At 35.5% G+C, this 26,656-nt stretch overlaps 2 protein-coding genes across 2 annotated transcripts in view; one reads left to right on the top strand and one right to left on the bottom strand.

Moving 5' to 3' along the window:
• The window catches only part of LOC111871104, a 49,806-nt gene extending 36,172 nt beyond the window's left edge, over positions 1 to 13,634 (top strand). The window contains exons 8-9 of the transcript XR_004513737.1: positions 9,430 to 9,653; positions 11,834 to 13,634. The gene's annotated coding sequence lies outside the window, so the exon portion shown is untranslated. The remainder of the gene's footprint in view (positions 1 to 9,429; positions 9,654 to 11,833) is intronic.
• Positions 13,635 to 22,565: 8,931 nt separating this feature from the next.
• LOC111871131 (beta-1,4-N-acetylgalactosaminyltransferase bre-4) lies at positions 22,566 to 26,592 on the bottom strand. Its single transcript, XM_023863982.2, has 2 exons — positions 26,212 to 26,592; positions 22,566 to 24,611 (listed from the first exon to the last, which is right to left on the bottom strand). Exon 2 carries the CDS (start codon positions 24,462 to 24,464, stop codon positions 23,457 to 23,459), a length of 1,008 nt encoding a protein of 335 aa, XP_023719750.1. The 5' UTR covers positions 24,465 to 24,611; positions 26,212 to 26,592; the 3' UTR covers positions 22,566 to 23,456.
• Positions 26,593 to 26,656: the final 64 nt, after the last annotated feature.

Raw genomic sequence — 26,656 nt, 5'->3', positions numbered from 1 at the left:
AGCCTCCCTTAAGGAGAACCAAGTTGGGCATGCCCCTGAAGATTGGTCACACTTTTGACACTAATTGTTGTGTTAGTGACTAGACAGGGGGTTTGGATTGGCAGTTGGATTTATTGAACACTTATAACTCGTAACTACAAAGGACTATAAAACTATCACTAATGTACACAGTTTACATATCAGTATAGCACACACTAGGTCACAGTCTCTTCTAGTTTTCACTGTCATTGCTAGGTAGCAGCTTCTAACAATGGATATTCTGTGCTCACCCTCACTGTTTAGCGACTGTCTCGTTACTCGCTAACTTCAAGGCAAAGTCACATTATGACTGACAGTCGGCCAATCAGTCTTGGTGTCAAACCCCTTCTGGGGCCCAAGGCCAGGTTTTGTTACATCAGATGTGGTTTTGTCGATGTAGGGCACCCTTTCTGATGAAAGGAGTGGTCTGTCATCTGTTATCATAGTCAGCAGTACATGTCATCTATGTTTACAGTTTTATTTGTTGGTATTCTGCATAGTCAATTGTCAAGTGTTTAGGGACCTATGAACTCTAGCAGCCATTTTGATTCATTGTCCCATTGGCCTTTGTTATGTACTTGGCGTAGACTGCACATGAAACACCACTTCTGACAGTTCTTCCATTTTTGCGTGCCTATCCATTGCCATGGGAGTGTATTTACGAAGCCGCTGCCTAGCAATGGCTGTGTCTTCTCAGTCTACTGCTCTGGCTTTGAGCCCTCATGACACAGTCTGCTCTCTGAATGCAACTTGATTAAACTATATACAGCCATAATTTTACTTGTATTATATGGCTTTGGAACTTAGTCTCTGACATTAAGAGAGCAATGTAGATTGAGGGTGTCTGAGAACAGTGCTGAGAAAAATACTTGAATATATAAGCGAGGAATTAACAAGAGGCTGGAAAAAACTGCATAAAGAGAGCCTCAAAATTTGTTTTTTCACCAAGAATTTTTTGGGGTGATGAAATTAAAAGAAAAAGGTTTTCTTTAAGCAAAAAGTGAAACAAGTATTCGGCAGCACATGATATTAAAGGATACTGTCTGAAATTTTCTGAAATTGGCAGTTTTATGAGTATTAATTATCTAGTCACTGTTCAAGTTATGCCGTGTGGCTATCAAACACAGGCTGGTACATAAGTACCTTACAATTTATCTCCTGCCCACAAGTCCAGTCTCTTTTTTTTAAATTCTTTCTTGCAGTCTCAACAGAAACTCATTATAGTACTTCTGCTTCACTGTTGACTGGTGGGTTGTATGCAGCTGTAACATTGACTAGAATGACACGTCTTGATTTTGGATTCTGACATTCTTGCTTTCTTGGAGATTTAAGTTGATGGCCTTTTCTTTTCTGGATTGTATTGAACCATCCAAGTTTCATGGCAGATTACACATTGCTCAAAATTTGAATTATCTTTGATTTTTTCTAGAATGTCAACACACATTTCTTTTCTTTTCAATTTCTGTTATTTTTAGAATTGTTCAGCATGTTTCACATTTTTAGTTATAATTTGACTTACTGTACAATAGGCCAGAAGTGGCCGCAGTACAAGGAACTTAGTCCCCCCCCACTAGCAATAACTTAAAATTCATCTTACCGTTTTTATCCATATTTATTATTTTGCTACCATTTGGATGCTCAGACAGTTATTTTATGCAACAGTTCTGATGTTTTCCACATTCTTATCAGTTACAACTAATATTGGATGACCAAGTTCATCTTCCATCTTTTCCCTTTCTTCCAACATTTTATGCCATTCAGAAACATGTATTCTTTTGAAAGAGTGTCTTGTCCATACACCTCATTCATGTAACAACTTGCATGTTTTCTTGTTATTTAATAATCATACCACATATAATTTATTGATAATATGCACAAATGTGTTAGGGGTTTTAGGTGTTATGAGCAGTTGGCAATATCCTTTTATTTCTGTTTAATTCTTTTAGTTCAGTCCCAAGAGTAAAATTTTGAAGTGAAGTGCATGGTGACACCAAACATACTTGAATAAACTGGATGTGTTTTCTTTCAACAGCTCTGTATGTTTTTATTAACAAAAAGATGTCTTTAACTACCTACCAGTACTTGAAAGTAACAAGGCCATGATAAAGTTTCATATTTTCTAGTGTTATTTACCATACATTCTCCATTCCTTATATGATATGAAGTTCGTGTTTTAAATGTAGCGTCACTAGCATATAATGCATTAGATATTTATCAGGATCTTGTCAGGCAACAAGTTTACATTTTAAATTTACATTAAGTAACACACATCCTGTGTGATTGTGAGGCCATAGCTTATTTAAGGTTTTATGACTTGGGTCAGTCTTTCATGGAACCAAGTGACTTTTATGATGCCCCCATGAGCAGGGTCCCACATTTTATTAAAAGTGTAGGATTAAAGAAGGCCTAATCCAAGGGGAAGCACAACAGATCATTGAAGGTTGCAGTGCAGGGGCAGGTTTTTATGACCCACCCCTTACATACATACATAAAGTAAATATTGTAATTTGTGTTCCAATGTCCATCTTTTTACATCTTATATGTTCTGCTGAGTTACTTCCATAATCATTAGCATGAGCACTATATGCATTTTCGTATATGCATACACAAACTCATGTTTATTAATAGGAATAAAGGTGCTAGTATCCTTCATTCATAATAACAGGTTTTTGTTTTTCTTAGAAAAGGTGAAAATTTATATCTTCTGGGATATAGTGCTGTGTAGTCTGTATATGAACCCATGTTTTGGAGGAATGTATCACCTCCATCTTCAGGGTTGAAAATCAGCAAGAGCAGGTGGCTAGGCAGAATGAGCTGTCAGTGAGAATAACAATTATATAAGGACCAGAGGGTAAGAGGAAGGTATGTTGCCCAGACCCCATTGGCTCCCTACTCTCTTGCTTGACTTCATGGACCAGCCAAGGGGAACAGAGAGCTAGGTAGGAGTGTGTAAGGGCTGGTTTGAGGAAACAAGTTTATGTGGGGGGTAGGNTTTTATTATACTGCAGTACTCAGAAGGCTTCCTGCAATCCCTCAGAGTGTATGAGAGGCTTCCGTGACTTGCTCATACAGAAACGCTCAATCGCCTCCTGATGTGTAAACTTAATTTAACATGATAGAATATAGGTTTCCCATACTCAAAATTACTGTGACAAGAACAACAGCACCAACAGTAATTATTTTTAACATGCTAACTCAGCAGTTACAGAAACCAGTTACAGTCAGCATCAGCAAACAGAAAATGTACACACATGTAAGACAAAACAATATGAAGATAACTATATATGCATTATGATGTATAGTGGTTCTGTTGTAACATATGTTACAGAACAGCAAGAGGGTTCCAAACAGAAGAAGTGTATTAAAATTTTAAATTAACGAGGGTGCTTTAAAGTAAGAACAGTTGTTCAGAGAAGAAAAGAAAAAGCAGTCATTCACTTTGTGGCATGAGAAAATAATCAGCATGCTGATGGAAGTATAGTTTATTGTCAAGAAAGATACCACGGTCTTTAAAACTGATTGTGCAAAGTATGGGAGTTTTAAAGAACGTAGTTAAGTCATCATATTAGTTTTCCTGGAGGCAGAGATACATTTAACAAGATCAGTAGCAATAATAATAATAACAATAACAATGATGACAAAAGCTATCTTCAATATCCAAAAAGTGATAGTGCTCGAAACATGCCGTGTTCACAAAATTCTCAGTTTTCAAGGATAACTGTTGATAAAATTCATAATTACTTTGGTAAAAGCTGTAATCAGAGTATATTCTAACCAGTGCAATATGTGAAGTAAAATTTGATGATGATAAAAACTGATGGGGTTGAATTGGTTTGTGACTGAACTGTATTATTTGTTTATTCATTTCACTTCGGGAATGTGTGTTTTTAATTAACTATGAAATATGAGTTTTTGCTGGCCAGAGTGGTTTGAATCTTCAAGTGATATATTCTGTAGGGGAAAAAATAGGCCACTTCTATAATTCTATGGAACTACTTGTGAAATATTGTATGTAATAGAATAGAGTTGTATCTACAAAACATCAGTTTAAGCAGAATGAATCAAATTGGTGTGAAGAGTTAGTTATGTTTAACGTTCTGCTGATACTTTATTATTAAAGTATATCACAGATTTGGCTCATTTCTGATACATTTATATAAACTAAAAGAGGGGCTTGCTTCCACTTCACTCAATTTCTATTACCATAAGTGTGCATATATTTGTGTGAGTAGAAAGGAAGACACGAATTTAAATACAATATAAAGTTTAGTATTCTGTGTCTGAGCACATGTAAAATTGTGAATGGACGTGTTAAAATTTTCCCATGAAGCTGTGGAACCAGTTTGAAGTTTGTTGCAGTATTCAGAAATTTAGATCCACAAGAGATAACATCTTCATATTTCACTACCAGATTTGGGAATTCTCTGACCAGTTAGGGTGGTATCAAAATTTATGATATACTACAGAATTTAAGCACTGGAAATAAATCTGGGGTACTAATGTGTTAAATATTGTTGTCAGTCCATAAGAAACTCTGCATATTGCAACATCTGCCGAAAGTGCAATGGAAAAATGTACCATATTTTTTAAGAATCAAAGCACAGCTTTCAAAAGTGACTTTGAACTTGTATTGCATGTTTGTCATATTTTGTGATATTCTGCCACATAAATTTGAAAGTTAATTTGCTATGTGGAAGAAGAGATTGCAAGTTGAACAGTGTACAGTGAGATGTGCTTGTATCCCAGTGTTTGCTGTATTCTAAAATTTATATATTTCACTTTATGAGATTCTAATATGTCTAAATTAATGTGGTAGTGTACTTATGGTTTGATACAGTCCTGTTGATAGTGATTCTGTTTTCTTCCTCTGATGGTGAATTTACCTTCTAGAACAAAATAAAAAAGTCGCACAGGGTAACTGAGGCTGAAGACTTGCTTTGTTCTACCGTTATGGTGTGTTTTACACCCCTGGAAAGTTGTGTGCAGTGTTGTGTGCTGGAAGTGGGTTTAACAGAACTTCCATATACTGAAGTGACGAAACTCTATGTATATGTGCCCAATTATGTTGAATGTTTTATACGGTATACATTTAAAAATACTTTTTATCTAAGATTATTTTACAGTTATATTTGGTCAAGAAGTCATTTTACACTATGGCTAATATGCTGGATGAAGTCAGAGATTTTTTTACATGGCTAATTATTTGTATGCTCCTGCTCTATATAAATACCATAAATTCAACATGTACAGTCTATCAGCTAATACTTGTCACAGTATTACATTGTTAGGTAGTCAAGTTGTTTAATCTATTTTAATGTTTATATTTTACGTTGATCTAAGCTGGCCAGTTCTTTAATGACTTGTTGTTTATTGTCAATAGTTGAAAGTAAATCAAATCCTTCCGTATCTGAAGAGATTCCCTGAGTGCTTGAAATGACAGGTTTCTGCACAGAGCTGCCATCAGAATAATGTAAAGTGTTTTTAGATCTGGTTGTCAAGCATTGTGTTTATATTGCTACATCATATTAAGGGAACTATAGCTCATTTTGTATATATGAACATTATTATTTTGGTTTTATATTGCAGAAGAGCTAGATGTGGCCTACATTGTTGTACTACTTAATTGCTAAGAATACACATCCACCATCCATTTAATTTTGTCTCCAGTTTTAATTTTCTGGTTGGTGATGAAATTTATGTGTGAGTAGATGTAAATTAAGGAGATTCCTTAAGGTTTAAAAATACCATGTGTCCAGGACACACATACATTAATGTTTAATTTCTGTGCGTGTGTGTATTTATTCATGTTCACTATGAGAGTTCATAAGATCATGCTGGATCCTTTGCAGCTAGTTAAACGATTTTATGCTATTTTTCAAAATTTGGTGCTGCACTGGGATCAGTAGGTTCAGAGATAGGGATAGCTGCAGCTTGTTGAAACTACCTATATATTGCCACATTGGTTATGCTTGTGCAGGACCCTGCCATAAAATGTTTTGGTTCTGCAACATTACAAGAATACCCTGATATATCTGGTGTGCCAGTACTGTGTCTACTCGTGTTTATAAGTTTGGTTAGATCAGACAAATATTTGATTTCCTGTTACAGCAAGAAATGTGTTAAAAAATGGAAATCTTGAAAAGAAACTGAATAACGTTAAAGTGCTCATCAGAAGAATTTTCCCAGTACAGATTTGAAGTATCATGTGTGTATATATATACATTAGTTGGAAGTGGAAAATATTTAAATTGTAATAATTTTTATTTCACCTTTTGTGTTCTTGCTATGGCATTGAGTAGATATGGTACTCTTATTTTGAAGGAATCTCATATTGAGATTATTGCTCATACAATACCTAACATATTGACAGTTTGCCTTATAAACTGTAATAGCGATGTACAGTGGGAACCGTCCATTTCACTTCTTTGTGTTGGAGAGAGCTCTGCTAGTTCCCAGGGTATCCATGACTTGTTGCAACTCATATCCATATCAAGACAAACTGCACATGGTGAGAGGTGTATCTTTAGCACTGCCAAATACAAGGTATTTCACATAGGATGAAGTAAAAAATTGACCATGCTAAGATTTTTGTCAGGTAATGAAGTCTGGCAAAGAATGTGTATTGTTATGATTTGTTACAAACCTGAAGTGAAATGCCCTGTACATGCTGTGGAACTAGGAGCTGTACATGCAATCAATGTGGTATTTCAGGTGAAATTATGCAGTGTGAGGTTAAACACTTTTGCTCAGTAGCCAACTAGCATAAAAAGAATGCTGCAGTAGATAAGTAGTGTTTAACGTTGTGTCTGGAGGTGGCTCGAATTACACATGTTCCTTTCAGGTGTCATATGTCTGATCATGCAGTCAACCTGTACAAAAACCTTGTCATTTTTCTGTATTTTAATGTCATACCAAAACAGATCTTGGTTCTTAGTTCTTGTATTCTACACTGCTTGTTACCCAGTTTGTTAGTAGCATATGTGTTGTGATCATGGAAATAATATAAATGTGTTCTCATAAAACTTTTGAGGAAATGTTTTAATTTCTGTACTTGTGTATCATTTCCAAACCAAGCCTTGGCAAAAGTATAAGTATTACTGTCTGATTTCACTAGCTATTGAAGCTGTTAGGCGGAATTTCTGGGAATTGTAATCATTTAAAATAGATGAAATGATATAATTTGTGTCAAATTTATCATCTTGTGAATGATTATGTTTCCAAATATGCAGTGCATTGTCTTCAAATTTTAAAATCCCATAAAATACCGTGATTCAGTAGCTATGGATCTGTTAACAAGCCCATTGATAATGGTTTGGATTATGCTGTGATATCTGTTGTCTACCATCCATTATCCAAATCAAATGCCCAAGTACAGTCTGGTGTTAATGGCCGTCTGAGCTTAAGCTGCATCTTGGAGGGAATTCTTATTTCTGTATTTAGATTGCAGAAATATTCCTTAAAGTTGAATTCTTATAAACGTTGGTAAGATTCTGCTTCACAGTGTGTCTTGTAAGTGGTCCGGATGTTTGAGATGACTGTGCAGCTGATTAATATTGTAGCAGCCACATGTTATTTGATTTAAATTTAAAATCTGTCTGGCTCAATTTCCATAGGATGTCAATGACTTTATATGAATACTTCAGGATCTTATTCTTGAGGTTATTCCTGGAAAGAAATGTCATATGAATATGGGTTTGATTCTCAGCAGTTAACTGAGCTATAGACATTTGAAATTCAAGGTGGTCTGAACAGATATAATTAAGCTTCATTAAAGAGGACTGATGTACAATTTAGTTCAATAAATGTTCAAAGTATCCAGCTTCAGTTTGAATGCACATCCTGACTCATTTGACTACGGGACATGTAATCTTACGTGGAGCACTAGACTCATGCACACATCTTGCAGTATCAAAAATACAGTTACGTCATTCCTTTAGTCTGTATACTTGCATTTATACACTGTATTTTTCATGTAACTCCATATATGGAAGCCCAGTAGAGTCAAGTCTAGTAACCATGGTGGCCAGTTCCATAGACCACCACATCCAATCCATCGTTTCTGGAACTGCACATTCAGATGATGCAACATTTGTCTACAGAAGTGTGTGGCTGCCCCTTCATGCTAGAAGTACATATGTAATTGTGGCTGCAGAAAACATTCTCTGAGTGTGTTAGCAGTTAATTTGTTTTTTTTGGAAGGTTGACTGAGGTGTTCACCAATACCTTACCACACATTTAGAGAAAACCTATGATGGAAATTGATTACTGCTTTTTCTTGTGAAATTTCATAAGCCCACAGGGGGAGATTCTACTATTGATTCCATCATGGGTAAACTGTGGCTTGTCAGTGAATGAAATGTAGCGAAGAAAGTAGGGGTGTATATCAGACTCATGGTAGAATTCCAAGTGCCCATCTAAGTTCACAGGTTTGATATGTTGAATTTGCTCAACATGATATACAGCATGTCATTGTGTAATGTTTGCTAGACTCTCTTAGGTAGGATACAGAGGAGGGTGAAAATTCTTCAAATGCAAACATGTGGCCTACACTGTACCATCTGAATTATGTTTTCTTTGTGTTCCACAGTCTGTCACTCTGGATGTTCAGCACACACACACTCAGAAATTAAGCACTTTCACACATCTGTCAGTGAATAGTACTAAACACGTACTGATCTTAGATTCTTCACTTTTGACATCGACAATGATCTTTAACTGAAGCATTTAAATTGCTGTTTCAAAAATTGTTTATAAATTGCATGTCCATGTATTATTCATTCACAGATTGTATCGGCATGTTGACTGTTTCATCCAATAACGAAGTAACAGTCTGATACAACACACATACATAACCTGATATCTGTAATAGCTAGAGTCCTACAAGTGAGCAGTTTTCCATTTGTCCATGTGCATGCCTGCTTGGGCATGTGCACGAAAACTACAAATGAAAATATCCATAGCCCTTTACCCACTGAGGACTGGATCCATGTTCATATGATGTTTCTGTTTGGTAATGACCTTAGCAATTCAGATCCTGAATTACTGACATAAAGTCACCAAGTATCTAATACAAGATTCTAATTAATGTATATGTAAATAATGGATAATCATCATTTACACAAAATGTATCATAGGGTCATATCCAAAGGTCATTATACTACTCATTACAGTTATTAACCCCAGATTGTACATTAACATTTACAATTAATGTAACATTTCCACAGAGCTGAAATATCCATCTTTGACATTGTAAACTAAAATATCAACAGACATGAAAGTTGCACTTTGTGAAATATTTTTTTAACTTGTATGCATTTATGCATACATAATTCATGTGTATGTGGGTCACTAAACAAAACTTGGCTGTCAGTTCTTCCTGTGATAATTTTTCCCATATATTTCCATTTTCAGGGGATGATTCTGCAGCTGTTGAAGTCCAGTTTTGAGGTTCAGTGAAGAGTTTGCATACAATCGATTCTTTTATGCACTGAAATGTTTATTTTTCCATACAAAATGCTAAGCAACTACTCTTCTTGTATTTGTTACTGATGTGTGACCCAAGGGTGTTCACAGAGCCTATGAACTGTTTCTTCAGGATTATGTGGATCACCATGTTGGATATAGTTTAATTGTTGGTAAGTACATTTTTACTTGGATGGCTATTTGAATTATGGGCTTCACATTGTCTGTACCAAATGAAGAAAAAACTTAGGGCTTCTTAATTATGTCATTATAGTGCAAATTGCATGTAAGATAAAAGTAATAATATAGATATAGACAGTATTTTGGGGAAACAACTGTTTGGAGAGTTTCATAAACATTAATGAAAATTCTGTCACATGACCTAAATGTAAAAGTTGAGAAGGGAATTGTTAATTTTAAGTCATATTATCTGAAATCATAAGGGTCTGTGGAATGAGGATATACATTTTCAGCATCAAACTATATGACTGTCAAATATTTTCATGTTGAGGTTTGGATTTACAGGGAAAAGAAACATTAACACAATACTATTGACATTTTTGAAATCTTACAATATACAGTGGAACCCCGAGTTAATGTTCCTCAATTTTAAGTTTTCCCTCTTTGAATGTTTAGTTACACTGATCCCAAGCCAGTGTCGGTGTCCTATTACCTCCATTTAAGACTTCCACTGTATAACTTTACAGCTGTTACATTTTGACTATTTCTGGTGGTTAGAAACTCATGTTTAATTAAACAACTCTTTTGCTTCTAAATGTATTTAGTTTAAGTTCAATTTCCATGTGAAGGCTCCAGTTTCCTTATATGGATACTGTTGGGAGAAAATCTTGAAATAGATTCTGATAAAGGTCCTCTGCAAGTCATTTTCAAGATCATTTTGGCAAAAGCATAGCAATGCATAGAAGAATTTAATGACTGGAAATGAAACTGATCAGACACTATGAGTTGGGACAGTTCAACTCTGATAACTGGGTAACCTTCATAATGCATTTTTTCCCTTATAGTTGGATCATTTGCACCACAGGAACAATTTTACATGAAAAAATAAAAGTTGATAATTTATGAGTTGTAGGGTTCTCTTTCCTATTAGCTGCTTCAATTGGTTTTGAACTACGTCTTTCTGGTGGAAATGCTTCATGGATTGGAAGCAGCCTTCAACTTCTAGAAACAATGCTGAAAGCACAGTATATGTGAACAGCATGCTTATGCTCTGAGGTGCTGATTTGGACATAGCTGTCTTGGATACTGGAATATTCTCCTTAGATGAGGAATGCGTATAGGATATTGGTGGGCAAGCCAGACGGAAAGACACCACTGGGAAGACCAAGGCGTAGGAGGGTGGACAATATTAAAATGGATCTTAGAGGGATGGGATGGTATGGATTGGATAGATCTGGCTCAGGAGGGCTCTTGTGAACATGGTAATGAACCTTTGTGTTCCATAAAATGCTGGGAAGTTCTTGAGTAGCTGCAGAATTGGCGGCTCAAGAAGGGCTCAGCTCGAGTAAGTAAGTAAGATGAGGGAATATTCATACAGTACATGCTGTACAATTAATCCCAGTTTAATGTTGAGGTTACATTCATGTAAGCCATGACGTTGTGTGAAAGAGCATTGCATGGATCAATTTTTAACATGAGAAACTCAAGAAATAAGCAGGTTACATTCCTCAGCCTTTCATCACATAACTAACTAACTTCATGGAGCTGAGCCCATCTTGAGAAGTTGCCAGTTGTGCAGCAATTCAAGAGCTTCCCAATATTTTATGAAACCTGAAGGTTCGTTACCTTGTTCACAAGAGCCCTCCACTGGTCCCTGCAGCAAGAAATTATTATATTGTCAAAGTACTATTCTAATACAGTGTCCAAGGATTATATTTCAAAGATAATTTTACTGTTATTTTTGACCAAGAGAATATTATTCGAACTGCCTCCAAAATTTAAATACAGTGACTTCTACAGCTCAAATAGTAGGCTTATGCATATACTGAAACATAAAATTATGCACTATACAAAAACCATGACTGGGCAGGATGTAAACAGTTTAAAATGCCAGTTTCATGACCATCTTCAAGTGTTGTAGACCCATAACAATTTGTGGAATTATATAGTATATGTATGGAGTATGAGAGTATCTGTGCTAACAGTAGAAACCAAAATATGAAAAACAGTAATTTTACCTGCTGTTTTGTTTGGTGGGAAACTAAAATCTCAAATATAATTCTCAGAACAAATAACAGTTATTATAATAAACTGCAATAACTAGGCTGTATTTATAATGCCCAGATAGTATTTTCTGTGGGGTAGGAACTGAATCTTATTATGTAATTTTCAGGCTTCGAAGGGTAAAGGATGTTTGAGAACAAGACACAGAGGAGAATATTAGAAGCTAACAGTGAGAAAGTAACAAAGGGCTGGAGAAAATCTAATCAAGAAGGATGAAGTGGGTTGAGCATGTAGCACACATGGGAACTTGCAATACAAAATGTTAATTTGAAAACCTAAAGGAAAGAAACCACTTGGTAGACCTAGGCACAGATCTGATGATCTTAAAGATGGATCTTAGAGAAACACTATCAGGATGTGGACTGGAATTATCTGGCTCAGAACAGGGTGTAATGGCATGTTTGCTAACATGGTAGTTACCCTCAGAGTTCTATAAAAGGTAGGGAATTACCTAACTAACACTTGCCACATTGACATATGAAACAGAATAATTATTCTGTTTCATATGTCAATGTGTCAACATATTTTATAGATTTTTATTGTATAAATGCAGGTAATATCAAAACAATTGTAAACACATGAGAAACAATGAATATCTTTATTATCATTCAAGTTTCTGAAGAGTGTTCTTGCAGTATGTAATAATCTCGTTAAAACTTCTCTACCAATTTATTGTTGAGCATTTCATGATAAGAATAATTAAATAGTAGAAGTCCCCATTAATAGTTCACATCATCTGTGTATTCTTTGCATAGTATTGTTAACAATAATACTACTTGCCTATACATATATACATACATAGGGCAATAATCTGTATATTGATGCCATGGTTACACTATCAGTTTTTGGGTACATGATTACATATTTAGGAAATTCTTTGATCAGTGACCTATAAAAATGGAAATGATGTTAGGAGAATGACTTCACAGAAAGAAAGTGAGATTCAATTTGTGAATGTGAATAACAGATCCTTGGGTTTAATAATTTTAAGTTTTATGGAAGGGCTGAGATGACATAAGCTATAAATTGATTTTGCAGGCTGTAACAATATCCTTACTGAAGTCATGATAAGGGAAAAAAAAGAAATAATTTTATACTGCAAATTAATTTGGCACAATTCACTGTCAACTGGAATACAGTGCCACCCAAATAATATTGGGATTACTACATCACGTAAGAAATGACATATAGCATGAAAGTTATGTAAAATATACTGCAGAAGATTTTATCATAGTACCATTACTTCTCCATTAGTGCTTCTGACATTCAGTGACTTCTCAGAAACCTTCTACATATATAAATTGAGTATATAAACCTTTCAAGAGAAGTATATCAATATTGGTTTAACTTCATTAATGTCCCCCTTTGTTCAAACTGTTTTTAATACTGAAAATATGAAGGGGGAGCATGGTTAATTAGATTAGTTTTCTAACAAGTTCTTGGTGCTGTATGACAAAAACTGTCACTGTGTCAATACCTTCCGAAAAGTGGCTTGTACCTGCTCTTGAAGGGCAGTTGTTGATCCAGTGACAGGCTTTTTACAAATCAAATTATATAATAGTGTATTTGTTATTTATAATATATTTACCAACAGCAGATATGAAGAAAGTAGTCTTCTGGGATGTGGCACTGTGTGGCCACATCCCAGAAGACTGCTTTCTTCATAGTCACCGCCATGAAAACCTCAAATCTTACACAGCAGATATGAAGTTTATCAGAATATACCTTTCAATCTTATTACAGGAAATATACTTGAGCTGTGAGATTATTTTTACCTGGAATGTGATGCCATTTACTGTGGTAGAAGTTTGCCGACATTCTCGTCATAGAAGAATAAATTCAGGAATCAAGCAGAACATTCCTATGAAACGCCAGTGAACTTCTACTTGACTACAAAGTGTCACATCCCAGAGAACAGTACTTAACCGTTACAAAATGAAATTAAGTTTCGAACAAGTGTGAGTGCTACTGTGAAATGATAGCACAAATTATATTAAACACTGACTAGCATACCCTTGTCACAGAATTACATAGAGTAACTTATACATAACTTTTAAATATGACAATAAATTAACAATCAAAGAAGACTGTACAGAGTAATTGTACAATTAACATACAAACATATCTAATCTTCTAATGAATGGCACTTATGACTGTCACAGCATAAATTAAGGAAATTTAATTTTGATGGGAAAGCTCTTTCATTAATCATTACAAACTGATTCTGTACGAAATAAAAACATGTTCAATATCCTACCAATTTCTATGAAAGTTTTAAAAAGATGTGGGTTTCCTAAAACAGTTTAAAAATGATAAATGTGAAAAACATGCTATTCTATATGCAAGTGGGTTTGGGGGATATGCTAAAAAGGCACTACATGGTGTTAAATGGTGTTAGATATACAAAAATTATTTAACCAATTCATTTTTGAAGCAACTAATGTAAACCAGATATATTTCAATTACAGTTTTACATGAAAAAGTTAAGTGATACTGCTGGAAAAATCTTGGTGACAGTTTTCAAGGACATGACAAGATCAAGTGATGCAAATATGTGCCCCACTGAGAACTAATTTAACTTCGTAAGCCATAGATCTTAATTTGATATACTGTATATTCTAGGCTGTATATCTATTTACATACAAGTAATTTATGACCAAAATAAATTTTGCCCAATAATTTTCAGCGTACATTTACTACACCAAATGTGATTAAAGTCGATTGAGTTTGAAACTGATTGGAAAAACACTTTTTAAATTTAATTTTAAACACTTTTTTATCTTATGAATCCCTACTGCTGTCACCTAAATATAGCCCTGTGACTGCAAAATCTCTATACAAATTATGAATATGGCCAGGGAAGAATGACTGGAGTCGCAACAGCCTTTAGCCTAGCATACATGAGCAGGATGACACAAGACTGAAATAGCCATGGAACAATAACAGATATAAGAACCTCCATAAAAGGACAAGAAATAGAGTTAATCAGAAACAAGTATGAGGGTGTAAGATTTGAGGCTTTCACGGCGGTAACTATGAAGAAAGCAGTCTTCTGGGATTTGGCACTGTGTATATGTGGTGTTAGCCGACGTTTCGGAGGAACGTATCGCTTCCATCTTCAGGGTAACTGGTCTGCTTTTACCGGTTCTCACGGTCTCTTTGCTTGTGGATTTCTTATATTTTTCCTTCTGCCCTGAAGATGGAGGCGATACGTTCCTCCGAAACGTCGGCTAACACCACATATACATGGTGCCAAATCCCAGAAGACTGCTTTCTTCAAGTATGAGGGTGGTTCAAGGTTAGTCTGGACTTTATTTTTTTTTTCTTCTTGAAGATGTCAGCACTAGAAAAATAGAACTCTTTTATGGACAGCCGGTGGCAAGAATGTGCTCAATGCCTTGCAGGCGGCCATGCACCCTGCTTCTGTGCATCAGACCTTGCTGTTCCTACTGCAGAATATCACCAAATTCCTAGTGAAAGAGGAACTGAAACTAGCAAAAATTCTTCACAAGTTAAACACACAATACGATTATGTGCAAGTGTCTGTTCATGCAGTAAGTTTTCTGAAGGCTGTAAAGAAGTCTTGGAGCTACCACAAGCTTATGCCTAGCAAACACTTGTATGCAATGTGAACATTTATTGCAGCAAAGAGCTGAATTTCAGCACATGATATTGCACCCGGCAGTGGCATAAGCATCGGAACAATTATCCATGAACACTTAATGTTCAAGAAAGACTCTACAAGGTGTCAAAGAATATCACCCTATTGCATGACAATGCTTGTCCACATATGACAAATTTGATGAAGGTGACCCTGGCAACAATGGGCTGGAAAATCATGAACCACCCACCTTACAGCCCTAAATTAACCCCCAGTGATTTTCATTCGTTTGACCAATAAAGGCCTAGGAGGACAGAAATTTCAAACTGACGAACTCAAATGCAGTGTCCTGAAATAGCTATAAAGTCATGACAAAACCTATTATGAAGCTGGCATCAGCAACTTGCCAGGATTATGAAAGAAATGTTATAGTGTAAAGGTGCAATATCTTGAAAAATAGTGAGCATTTGGAGATTCTGACATGCATATTCCTTTTGTAACAGATCAGCCTTGAACCATCCTAGCATAAGCACCTCAGGTAAGTTCCAGTAATATAGGAAAAAAGCAAGATCTTGTAATAGAATTGCACAGTCACTACAAGAGAAAATGCATGAATGATGGGGCAGGATAGACAAGTATATGAAAATATCATGGGAACAGTGATGGAGGAGAAATACTAAAGGAGAAAATTTACTACACTTGTGTATTAGAAATGAGACATAATAAGATACTCATGGTTTCAGAAGAGGGCCACAGAGTCATTAGGTACAGTTGAGATGAGTATATGAGTCAATCTTAGGCCATACATAGATGTAACAAAATCATTAAAGGCAGAATGAAATAACAATAAAGTGATACCAAGTGTAAGCTTGGAAGTGAACAAATGACTACTAGTAGCATATTTTAGAATAAGTAAAAATAAAACAAAACTACAATTAAAGGATAGAGGATAATCATATTAAAGAAAAGTTTATGAATATTATAAAAAAGGAACACTTGAATTAATAAAATCAACTGCAAATGAAGTCCTAAGAGAAGATGCAAGCAGACACATTAATGGAACAAAAGAATTCAAACTGCAATCACAAAGAGGAATGAAATGCGGCAAATGTGGTTCAAGAATAAAAATTATGAAAAAAAAAATTGTAAGAGAAATCATGAAGATAATAAAATGGCTTCAATAAGAGTCTTGGTATAAACCTGCTGACTTAAATGACCACAAAAAGTTATTTACAATGATAAAAAAAAAAAATATAAGCCAATGAAAGATAATATGGCAGAAAAGTAAATAACGCTTACTCCAAGGATCTACTAAGACACATCTGTGCACACCCTGGATTTATGGGAAAGAATCAAAATTAGAAAAATAAATAAAGTAAATATCCAAAATATTTACAATTACCAATTACCAACAATTACAATATTCTTTTATCCTTTTTTTACTTTTATCAGTAACAAATAATCTGAAATGGCTTAAAAATAAGTTTGTAAGCAAATTTTCTAGCTGTCTCTTTTCATAAAACTTGCTGCTCTACCTTGGAAAAGATTCCTGTTGGTACCCATACTAATAAATAAGGCAAGAAACTCTACCATAATTACAGAATAATGTGGCATGTGTGCCAAAAGTCCAAATAGTTTAATCAGAAAAGACTCCTGTTACCGCGTTACAGCACAGTAAACAACATGCCAGCATAGCAACAGTTATGGGTGCAACAACAGAGGAATTGTGGGAAGTGGTGCTCTTTATTGGGTCTGTGCAGAGAACCAAAACCGACAGTAGAATAGGTAGTGGTTAGCTCTCCACAGATGAGGCAGAAGCGAATGCTAGCCAACAGTAGCCACTGGAGGCCACATGTGGCTAGGAAGCAATGGCCTGGAGCTGTGGCCATGGAAGGCGAGGATCTACAGTGCTGGGAGTCATTACCAAGCAATGACTGGTGAAGACATGACTCAGTGTGTGATAGTGAATTGTAGAATGTGTGAATTATTGACAGCGCTATAAATACCTGTAGTTGAATGTTGCAAGAGCCCAATAAACCCATTTACCAATCCAAACTGTGTCTAGTCATGAATATGTGACAGTGATAACACTTTTCAGACATTGATGGAAATTATATGAACGAATTTTACATAACAAAATACTGGAAATAGAGATACTGGGTTTTCGGACTTTATCCATCATCCTGGTTTTAAGATAACTAAGAAAAACATGACGTTTTGGAAACTGGATCTGTTTCCATCCTCAGGTGAGGGAAAACACCTATTCTGTTGGGTCCCTTAGAAAGAACTAGCCTCAATCGGTGGACGATGGATAAAGTCTGAAAACCCAATATCTCTATGTGTTATACACCATCGTCAGAATCCTATAGTGACTAAAATACTGGAAGTTACACAAGCAACAATTAGTGAGGAGCGGTCTGCATTTCACTGAGATCCATGGCAAATGTGACCTGCTCAATGAGAGAAGTGAGTAGCACTGGGAATATGGCAAGGACATGGCAATTACATTTATATATTTTGAAAAAAAGCATACAATATAAAGAGAGAAAAGATTTGGTTATGCTTAAGAAGATCAGAAGTACCATAATATCTTTGTACATACAAAGTGAAGCTAACATACAGTGATTGAATGAACTGTGTTAAAGCAATTAAGACAATCAGGATGATTAAACAATAAATGGTAGAGTGAGATGAGGGAGGCCCTCCTGCCTGGCTTATTTAATGCATGATAGGTGTTACTGCTAATAAAATCAGATGAGGAAGCAAAGGGCCAGACAAGAAAACATTAATATTTTTATGTGATTTGTTAATAGAAGGGAAAGATAAGAAGGAACAAAATCAATGAACTCTTATAATAAAGGACTGTGGACTGAACATGGATAGTGACAAGACTGTGGCTGTCAGGATTTCAAGGAAACACATCAGAATAAAAGTTAACAACACAGTGGTTTAACAAATGGACAAATTTATTTACATGGGAAGTGAAATAAATTTGGAAGGTAAAATAAAAAAATCAATAATAATATACAACAGTTCTAAATACCAAATTATAGAAAGAATCTCATGGAACTAAGAGATCCTAAAATAACACAAAACAATGATCTTTATATTTTAAACTAACACTAAGCGTGGACCCTTACAAAGAGAAACAAGGACAAAATCAAAGAAACAAATATGAATTTTTTTTAGAATTAATGAGGGGAACAGAATTAGAATTTAAATTGTTAAAGAAGTTGATTTAAAGGCCTTTTAAAAGAGAACAGAAACAATGACTTTGCCGTGTAAAATGAAGGGATAAAATAAGGGTACCAAGGAGGGCACCCAATTGTAATGAAAGAGACCTATGAGATGAACCAGAACAAGAAGGTATGGGAAAACACCAAGAAGAGCTGAAAGACTTTCAATTTTTATATATAAAATGGAAATGATGCTAGGAAAAAGAAGAGAGAGATTACTATGAGGGAATGGGTAAGCAGAGATGCTTAAAGCCATACAGGGGAAAGATCAGTTGAAATTTATATCTGCAATTAGTGGTTTATTAAGATGCATATGAGAAGTGTTCAATTTCAAGAAAACATTTCTTTATTAAAATTATGTATTAGCTAATATGAATCAGAGTTTAATAAACTGATATGTGTGATATAATTTAGATATTTAAAATAACACAGGACTGAGAATATTTAGTTCTGTTCTAAAGGGTCCGAGTGTGTGGACCTATCACGACGGAAGGGATTTTAACTTTCTTTACACTAGTAACCTTTTCCACTTACACAGTATAGGTCTGTGATTAAATGTAAATTGAAAAGACAAGAATTTCAGAAATGCAGAATATGATTACTATAGGGCATCCAGTCACTTAATACTGCTTTTACTTGCATTATATCTACCTATGCTGTCTGTATTTGTACCAGTAAAGTTAAAACCACAACATTTTCTCTTATTTATACATCCTTCCACATTTATTCAACATATATCTTTGTGTTAAATCTAGTAAACATAAATTTAAAAAATTCTGCAACACGTCTGGTAGCAGATGCCTTGTGACTGCATGATAAAATAGCTCAAATACAGTGTCCTTCATAGTGAAGTTGTTCCAAAAATGTTTACTTTAGTAATGTCTGACTATTAAAGAGGATTAGTGTGTAGTCAAAATGATTAAAGTAGACTCCTGAAAAGAATGTGCTTAGACTACTCACAACATGTCAGAGAAACTGCCAGTATTACAATATAGTGCAGTACTAAGCCTGGAAATGGGATGACCTGCACTTCATGTTTTAGAGAATGATTCACACTGCACTCTAATTTTATGGCTCTGCCAAATACAGAAAAAACAAAGTTTATCAATTCTCTGCTTTTTCAGGAATAATCATTCACTGTGGGAAAGTGAATAATGCTTTTCCAGCTATTTATGTGAAATTACAAATAATTTAAAGCTCAAACAATATCCATGCTATTTAATTTGGTAATACAGTCAACTCTCGATTATCCGGGGGCAGATTAACCGGTTTGTGGCTTAACCGGGGCTACTGAGGCTTTATTGAGGCTTATATGTTGTTTAATATTCATTCACTTTTGTTGTAACACGAATTGTAACACTATTTTCACACTAGTGTGAACCGAGCTCTGCATTCTTTGGTCCAGTTATGCTAACACAATGTTCTAGGGTAGGGGTGAAAGAATGCAAGGATTTGTGGAAAGTTTCAAGGACAGATACATCACCCCAGTTAGTATTTTTGTATCGATCTTCAAGTGCGTTAGCAAAATGTCAGGGTGTAAAAGGAAGCGTGTTGTGTTAAGTATTCAACAGAAAAAGGAAAATTCCGTGAAAAAGTAAACGACAATATTAAATTTTTTAAGTGTTAATATTGGTAAAAAGTGTTGGATGTTGTTGAAGACTGTGATTGAAATAACTAATTCATACTTCAGTGTAATGTAAAAAAAGTATTAAATAGGCCATGAGATGACATAAAAATGAGGTTGAATATATTTAAATACAGGCAGGCCTATAGTATTATGAAGGTACAGTATTACAGTACTACTTTTAATAAAATTTGTCTTAACCACATTTTCGATTAATCGTGATTTCCATCCCCACCATTATCCCGGATAATCGAGAGTTGACTATACATGAATAACTAAAGAGAAAATTTGATTCTGTATTAAATTAACTTTAAAATGCTCAAGACTGCCTTAAGTAACCAAGAGATAAGTTAATAATGTAACATTACACAGCACACACAAGGCACAGCTCTTTCATAATCCATTACTGTATATACACCGCATTTTGAACATGTATATTCAGTGGTGTACTGAAGGGCCCCACAAACCCTGTAGTTAGGAGACCCTCATGGCATGGTCCCAAAGACAAAGGATGGATTTCTGTTCAACTGTTCCATAAAACCATAAGAAAGACAAGAAGCGTACCCAATATGACTCTCAGCCATTAATATGAAGGTAGCTTTTTCACCCTCAACCCTATATAGTTCTTTTGTGCCATCCAGAATAGTGGGCCAGTGAAAGAAAAATCTAGATTTCTAGACAGACATAAGATCTGAGGGTTTACATAAGCTGAATATTAAGATTTAGTCTTCTGGAATATGACACCATATACTTTGGTAGATATATACAAACATGCAGAGGACCCTCCTGCCCCCATTTTCTGAGATATGCTGAAAAAACTTCCAACAGAGAGACTCAAATCTTTTTCTGCAAGTTGGCTCCTGATTTTCTATCATGTTCCAGAACACATTCGTCATAAAGGGATTATTAAGACTGTATTTACATTGTGGTGAGTCCATTATGGAAGTCTGTATGTTTTGTTATAAAAGTAAAGGTATCCCTGTAACAGGCCTTGGAGGCCCATAGGGTTGTGTGTTGAGGTTCCCACATTTTCTTGACAGTTGGCTTATAAATGGCAGTAAGGTTGTCAGCTCTATGCACCGGCCACCCTTTACCCCCAAGAATATTCCAAGATTATTCCTGGTACTTATTTCTGTTAGAGGCTGAGTCTACCCCAGGGCCATAGTGCAGATGGAAGGATTAGGTAAATTGAAAAAATTCAATGACCTCACTGGGATTCAATCCTATGACCTTCCGGCTTGTAGCATAGTGCCTCAACTAACTATGCTACCACGTCCACCCATGTGTTTCGTTATAGCTTGCAATAATAAAATACAAATCAAAAATACCTTTCCACTTGCAACCTGAGAGTAGCCAATCCTGTGTACTTATCAATTTTAATAAAGCTGCCAGAGAATATCTATACATGTGCACTCCACCCAGTGGCATAGGTTTGAATCTACAGGCTTTTCTTTGTGTGCTTTGACTGCTGCTATGGCAACTTCTCTAGGACATGTGAGATGGTAGTTTAAACACATAATTGCAGGTATTCTGAGAATCTCTTCTTTACTTTGTTGTGATGAAAATGAAGATAGCAGTCACTGTGGATCAAGTGATTAAGCAGAATGCTGGTATCTAAATATACACTGTGATGAGAATAAAAATGAGGCAAAGAACAAATCAGACTTATAAAAATTTAGGTTTCACCTCCATAAACTAGGAGCAAGAATACAGAACAAAATATCTCAGGTGAGAAATTTTCACATTTTCATTAGCAAAAGGACATTAGAAATATGTGCATATCAATGCACCATTGCTATGACATGGGAAAACATCTTCAGCTATTGTTAGCATATGGGGAGAAAAACCGATGATAGAATGTACAAATAAAATAGATGGGGAAAGAACACATGAAAAAGGAGGCAAAGGTAAAAAACAAAAATATTATAACAGGGCTGTGGAGTTAGAAGAGACATCAACTACTACGTTAAGGCATGGAAAACACATGATGGCAAGCTTTCAATGCTATGCAATGATCAGTAGCCATCATGTGACCACAGCAACAGTTATACATGCAACAATATAGGACCTGTGGTAGTCAGTGTTTTCTGTGGGGTCTGCCCCAAGGCTATCTAATGAGATCTAATTCAAGGTTTCAAGCAGACAGCCCATGTGGAGGCGGGGTCGAATACCTCCACCGTGACCCTGCGAGTCGTAAGAGGCGACGAAAAGGGAAGTCTCAAATCTGAGACAGTAAAATATGGTCTTGAGTCCCTAGAAAGACTGCACTGGCAAGGGCCAGCAGCACATTCAAAAGGCAGACCCGTCATCTCGTCAGAGAGGGCGCCCCACGAAAACAAGACCGTAACTGTTAAAGGTAATAAATATCTGGGGCTCGACACCAACACTTACTGACTGACTGACTGACCAACCGACTGTCAGTCACAATGTGACTTGGACTTGGTTTCAAGCAAGTGAGTTGAGTGAGTTTGAACACAGAGAATCTGCATGCAGTCAGCACTAGCCAATAACAGGAAGGGGTCACCAACAGATGTCAGACATGGCTGTGAAATATGTGCCAGCCAGCAAGGACCAAGGCTGTGGAACACAGAAGCTGAGGAATCTACAGCATTGGAGGCTGTTACCAGACGGCAACTGGTGAAGACACAGCAGACTGAGAAGACTTGGTGTGTGCTGTAGTGTATTGTAGAGTGTGTGAATCAGTGGTAGCACTGTAATTAATCGTAGTTACAAGTTTAGGAGTCCAATAAATCTGATTACACTCCAAACCCTGTCTACAATCACTAAACACGTGACAATATGATCAGAGAAAGCAGTGGGGGAAATGTTATGCGATGGAAAGGGAAGAGGGAGAGGAATGACAACAGGAGAAACAAATAAACAGGCACAAGAAAGTAGGGGTGGGAATAAAAATACAACATCTATAAGAGGGATAAAAATAATTTTCCTTATGAGAAATATAAGAGGAAGAACATATAGGTGCAACCACGAAAATGTTAGGTGCCATAGCAACTGGTGCCCAGAATTAGTACAGGTCTGTAACAGGTATTTTTTGAGTATTTTACAGTAAATTTAGAGAATTATAGACACACAACAAATTTAATTCTTAAATAATAATAATAATAAATTACTTTCACAAGTTGGTATACCTACAAGATTTTATATTGAGTGAACACTGATGCAATCCTTTACAGTGGTTCAATTACTTGCTTCAGTCATAAAAGTAATATATAAATTGACAGAAAAGTGATCTCAAGTGGCAGAGCTGTGTTTATAAATCAACTAATATCCAGGTATATAATGGGTAATAAACCATTTTAATGATCGTGTACTTGAGTGTGTTCACTCCATCAGTTTCAAACCTATCTCTTCCTGATCTGAGATTCAGAAACCGATTTTCACTTGGCAGTTCTTTTGAATGAGCTAACATTGTATACCTTGCAACTTCTGGTGAAAAACGACACAATGACATGCCTCTGTTTATTATGCGGCTTTGAAAATCATCATCCTCTCCTCCCCAGCCGTAAAATATGTTTGAGAAACCATTAACTAGTTCAAATTGCTTCTGAAGTATGGCAACTGCCCCTCCAAACAACTCTTTGTATGGCAAGTTATAACGAAATGTATTTAAACTGGAAGACATGTGGCGCGGCTGATGGGTACAGGCGTACATATTGCTCAGTTTCTGGGGAATTAAATCTACATCATGAAATATGAAACAGTGATATGGAAATATTTTCAAAGCTTCAGCATAACCTATATTTAATAGTTTGGCACGATTGAAAGCACCTTTAGTCCACTGTTCAATGATAAAAATTCGGTAATTTAACATCTGTTTCTGGAGAAATGGATGCATATAAGACAAGAATATCTGTAACTGCATGGTACGGTTTCGATAGGGCACGACAATGGCGACCTCATGTTGAGATATACATTCTGGTGGTTTCCATGCTCCACCTTTTTCAATGTTAAGCCTATCTGCTAAATATCTAATATCATATTCTCGTATAGATTCATTAGGGTACTGTAATGAGGTTTCTAATTCATTAGGAATGAGTGAACACAGAGGCTTATCAGTTTCTTTCACCAATGCTAAGGCATGTGGTGTTGGTTCCAACTCATTTGAAATATCAGAGTATTTGATGTAATGATAATGTGATGATGCGAAACGACCAGGATGCAACATACAACAACAAATAAATATAATAACTATGCTCAATATAATCTTCTTAATTATATCTTTGCTTTGGAAGATATTAATTACAGCCCTTGTCAACATAACTGTTTCATTGTCACTGCCTCCTTCAGATCTATGGCTTAATGATGGGCAAATAATACTTCCCTCTTCTAGTATTCTTTCTTGATGCTTATCATGATGAATCAGAGTTTAAATGCCATTCTAACAGCACATAAACTGGTTACCAGACTGGAACAAAAGCACAGAAACAATTACACTTAGTGATTCTGACATCAAAATATTTGTTTTTATTTATTAACCCTGTGACTTGTTGCATTCTTTTACTTTATAACTGTTTTAATGATTTACTAATTGTGATTTATCTTGGATAATATGTGTAACTGTTATGGATTAAGTATAATTAATTTTTATTTACATAATTGATGGGATTTGTCCTGTTGTCTTTGGCTATTTCTATATCCGCTCGTCTTCCAGCCATGTAAGGATCAATGGAATGTAAATGAATGAATGAATGAATTCTTTCACTCCACTAAGGGAGTGACTTTTTGGAATTTCGACAACTTACTGTATCTTCTTTAATAATGCATGTATCAAGTGGAATCAATATTTCTTATGGAATGAAACACCTAAAAACCAAACACTGCTTATAAAAAATATGGCTGTAAGAAAAAGCAGCTAATAGTTACTGACCATGCCTATATATATATGAAGTGTTGGTTTACATAAAGGCAAATTTAAGTGCTTACTCAATCAATTCCGAAATACACTCATACAATACAAGGAGAAAGGATAACCTATATACAGTACCATGTAATACGAGTTTATGCAAAAACAACTTTAGTAATATAGGATGTCGGATGTTTAATCAGTTACCACAATATATTAAAGAGATACCAGTACTACACAAATTCAAAAAGACTCTGAAAACATTCTTGCTGGATCATTGTTTTTATAGGGTAGAAGACTTTTTCGTGGTTGGGGATAAATCAAATCATAATTACTAGTTATCATATACTTAATGAATAAATGACTTACATCTTTACAATAACATATATGTGGGAATACCTTATGCTGTTTTGTTTTTTTACTCTTGCAGAGAACAGGATTGCAGGAGGTGTTGGCTGGAACTACCCGGATAATGACAGATGACCATACTCTCCAACATCAATTTATAGGCCGCGCCAGAGCTTAAGTGATTAGTGGCTGGCTTCCCACCACTGTGATTTGAACAAGTGGGATTTGTGATAACAAACTGGCGCTGGGGCAGGTTTCCTCCGAGTACTTCGGTTTCCCCTGCCAAATAGGTTAAATAGGCTAAATAGCCGAAACATGTTGTTAATCTATTCTCAAATTTGATGTGTTGTGACTGATAAATATAGTGCTCATCATTTAATTATTATATTAGTATAAAATTATATTGTTCTTCTTATTATTCTATTATTGTATCATTGTATTGTCTTATTGTATCGTTGTATTGGATTATAGTGTGTTTTGACTTTTCCTGTGTCATGTATAATGATCCATGGATGTGAAGTGAATAAATAAATAAATAAATAAACCAAACAAGTAATTAAATAAACATGAAAACCCCCTAGTAACACAACCAACAGTTCAAATAATGAAAACACAAAACAAATCAGTGTGCATAATTTTAGCCCCATCTGGTTCGCATCTTCACAAACAATTTCCTTAAAATCATTAATAGTATATCTTATAGTCTTCTCTGCAACTACATATGTCTACATACACATGTATGAAATAATAACTCGTGCCTACTATTATGTTCAGGACAGACTTAACCTCTATATTGAAGTAAATTCGTAATTACCATCGTAACATGCCAAAGATTGAGTATTATTAGGCAGGCAGTGGTTATTATTTGCTTTAAGAAAACGTTACGTTTCCATTTAACCAAGTTCCATGAACGAAGTGGTCAATCAGATATAAAACGAAAATTTGACTTCCTTCACCTTACGCCTGAATGGAAGAATCATAAAACATACAACCCTGCTTCACGAATCACTTTTCAGGTTACAGGGTCGCCAACACCATAATTTAGGCGACATCATATGAGATAATTCTGGAAGTGTTATTGAATCCTGTGTACTTAGCTTCTTATAAGTTTTTGGAAGACTTTTCGGGCTTCCATAATTATGAGCAGGCTTACAGCCCTTTCTTAACTTGTCTATATATATTCTACTGGGGCGAGCAAGGTTTGACCTAATGTGATCTACTTGGTATAATCAGCTACTTTGTAAATGCTGCCACTATCC

The sequence above is a fragment of the Cryptotermes secundus genome, unplaced genomic scaffold (assembly GCF_002891405.2).
Source record: "Cryptotermes secundus unplaced genomic scaffold, Csec_1.0 scaffold250, whole genome shotgun sequence".
Taxonomy (NCBI): Eukaryota; Metazoa; Arthropoda; class Insecta; order Blattodea; family Kalotermitidae; genus Cryptotermes; species Cryptotermes secundus.
Note: the sequence above shows the minus strand (reverse complement) of the source record. Positions and strands in the feature narration are given on the sequence as shown.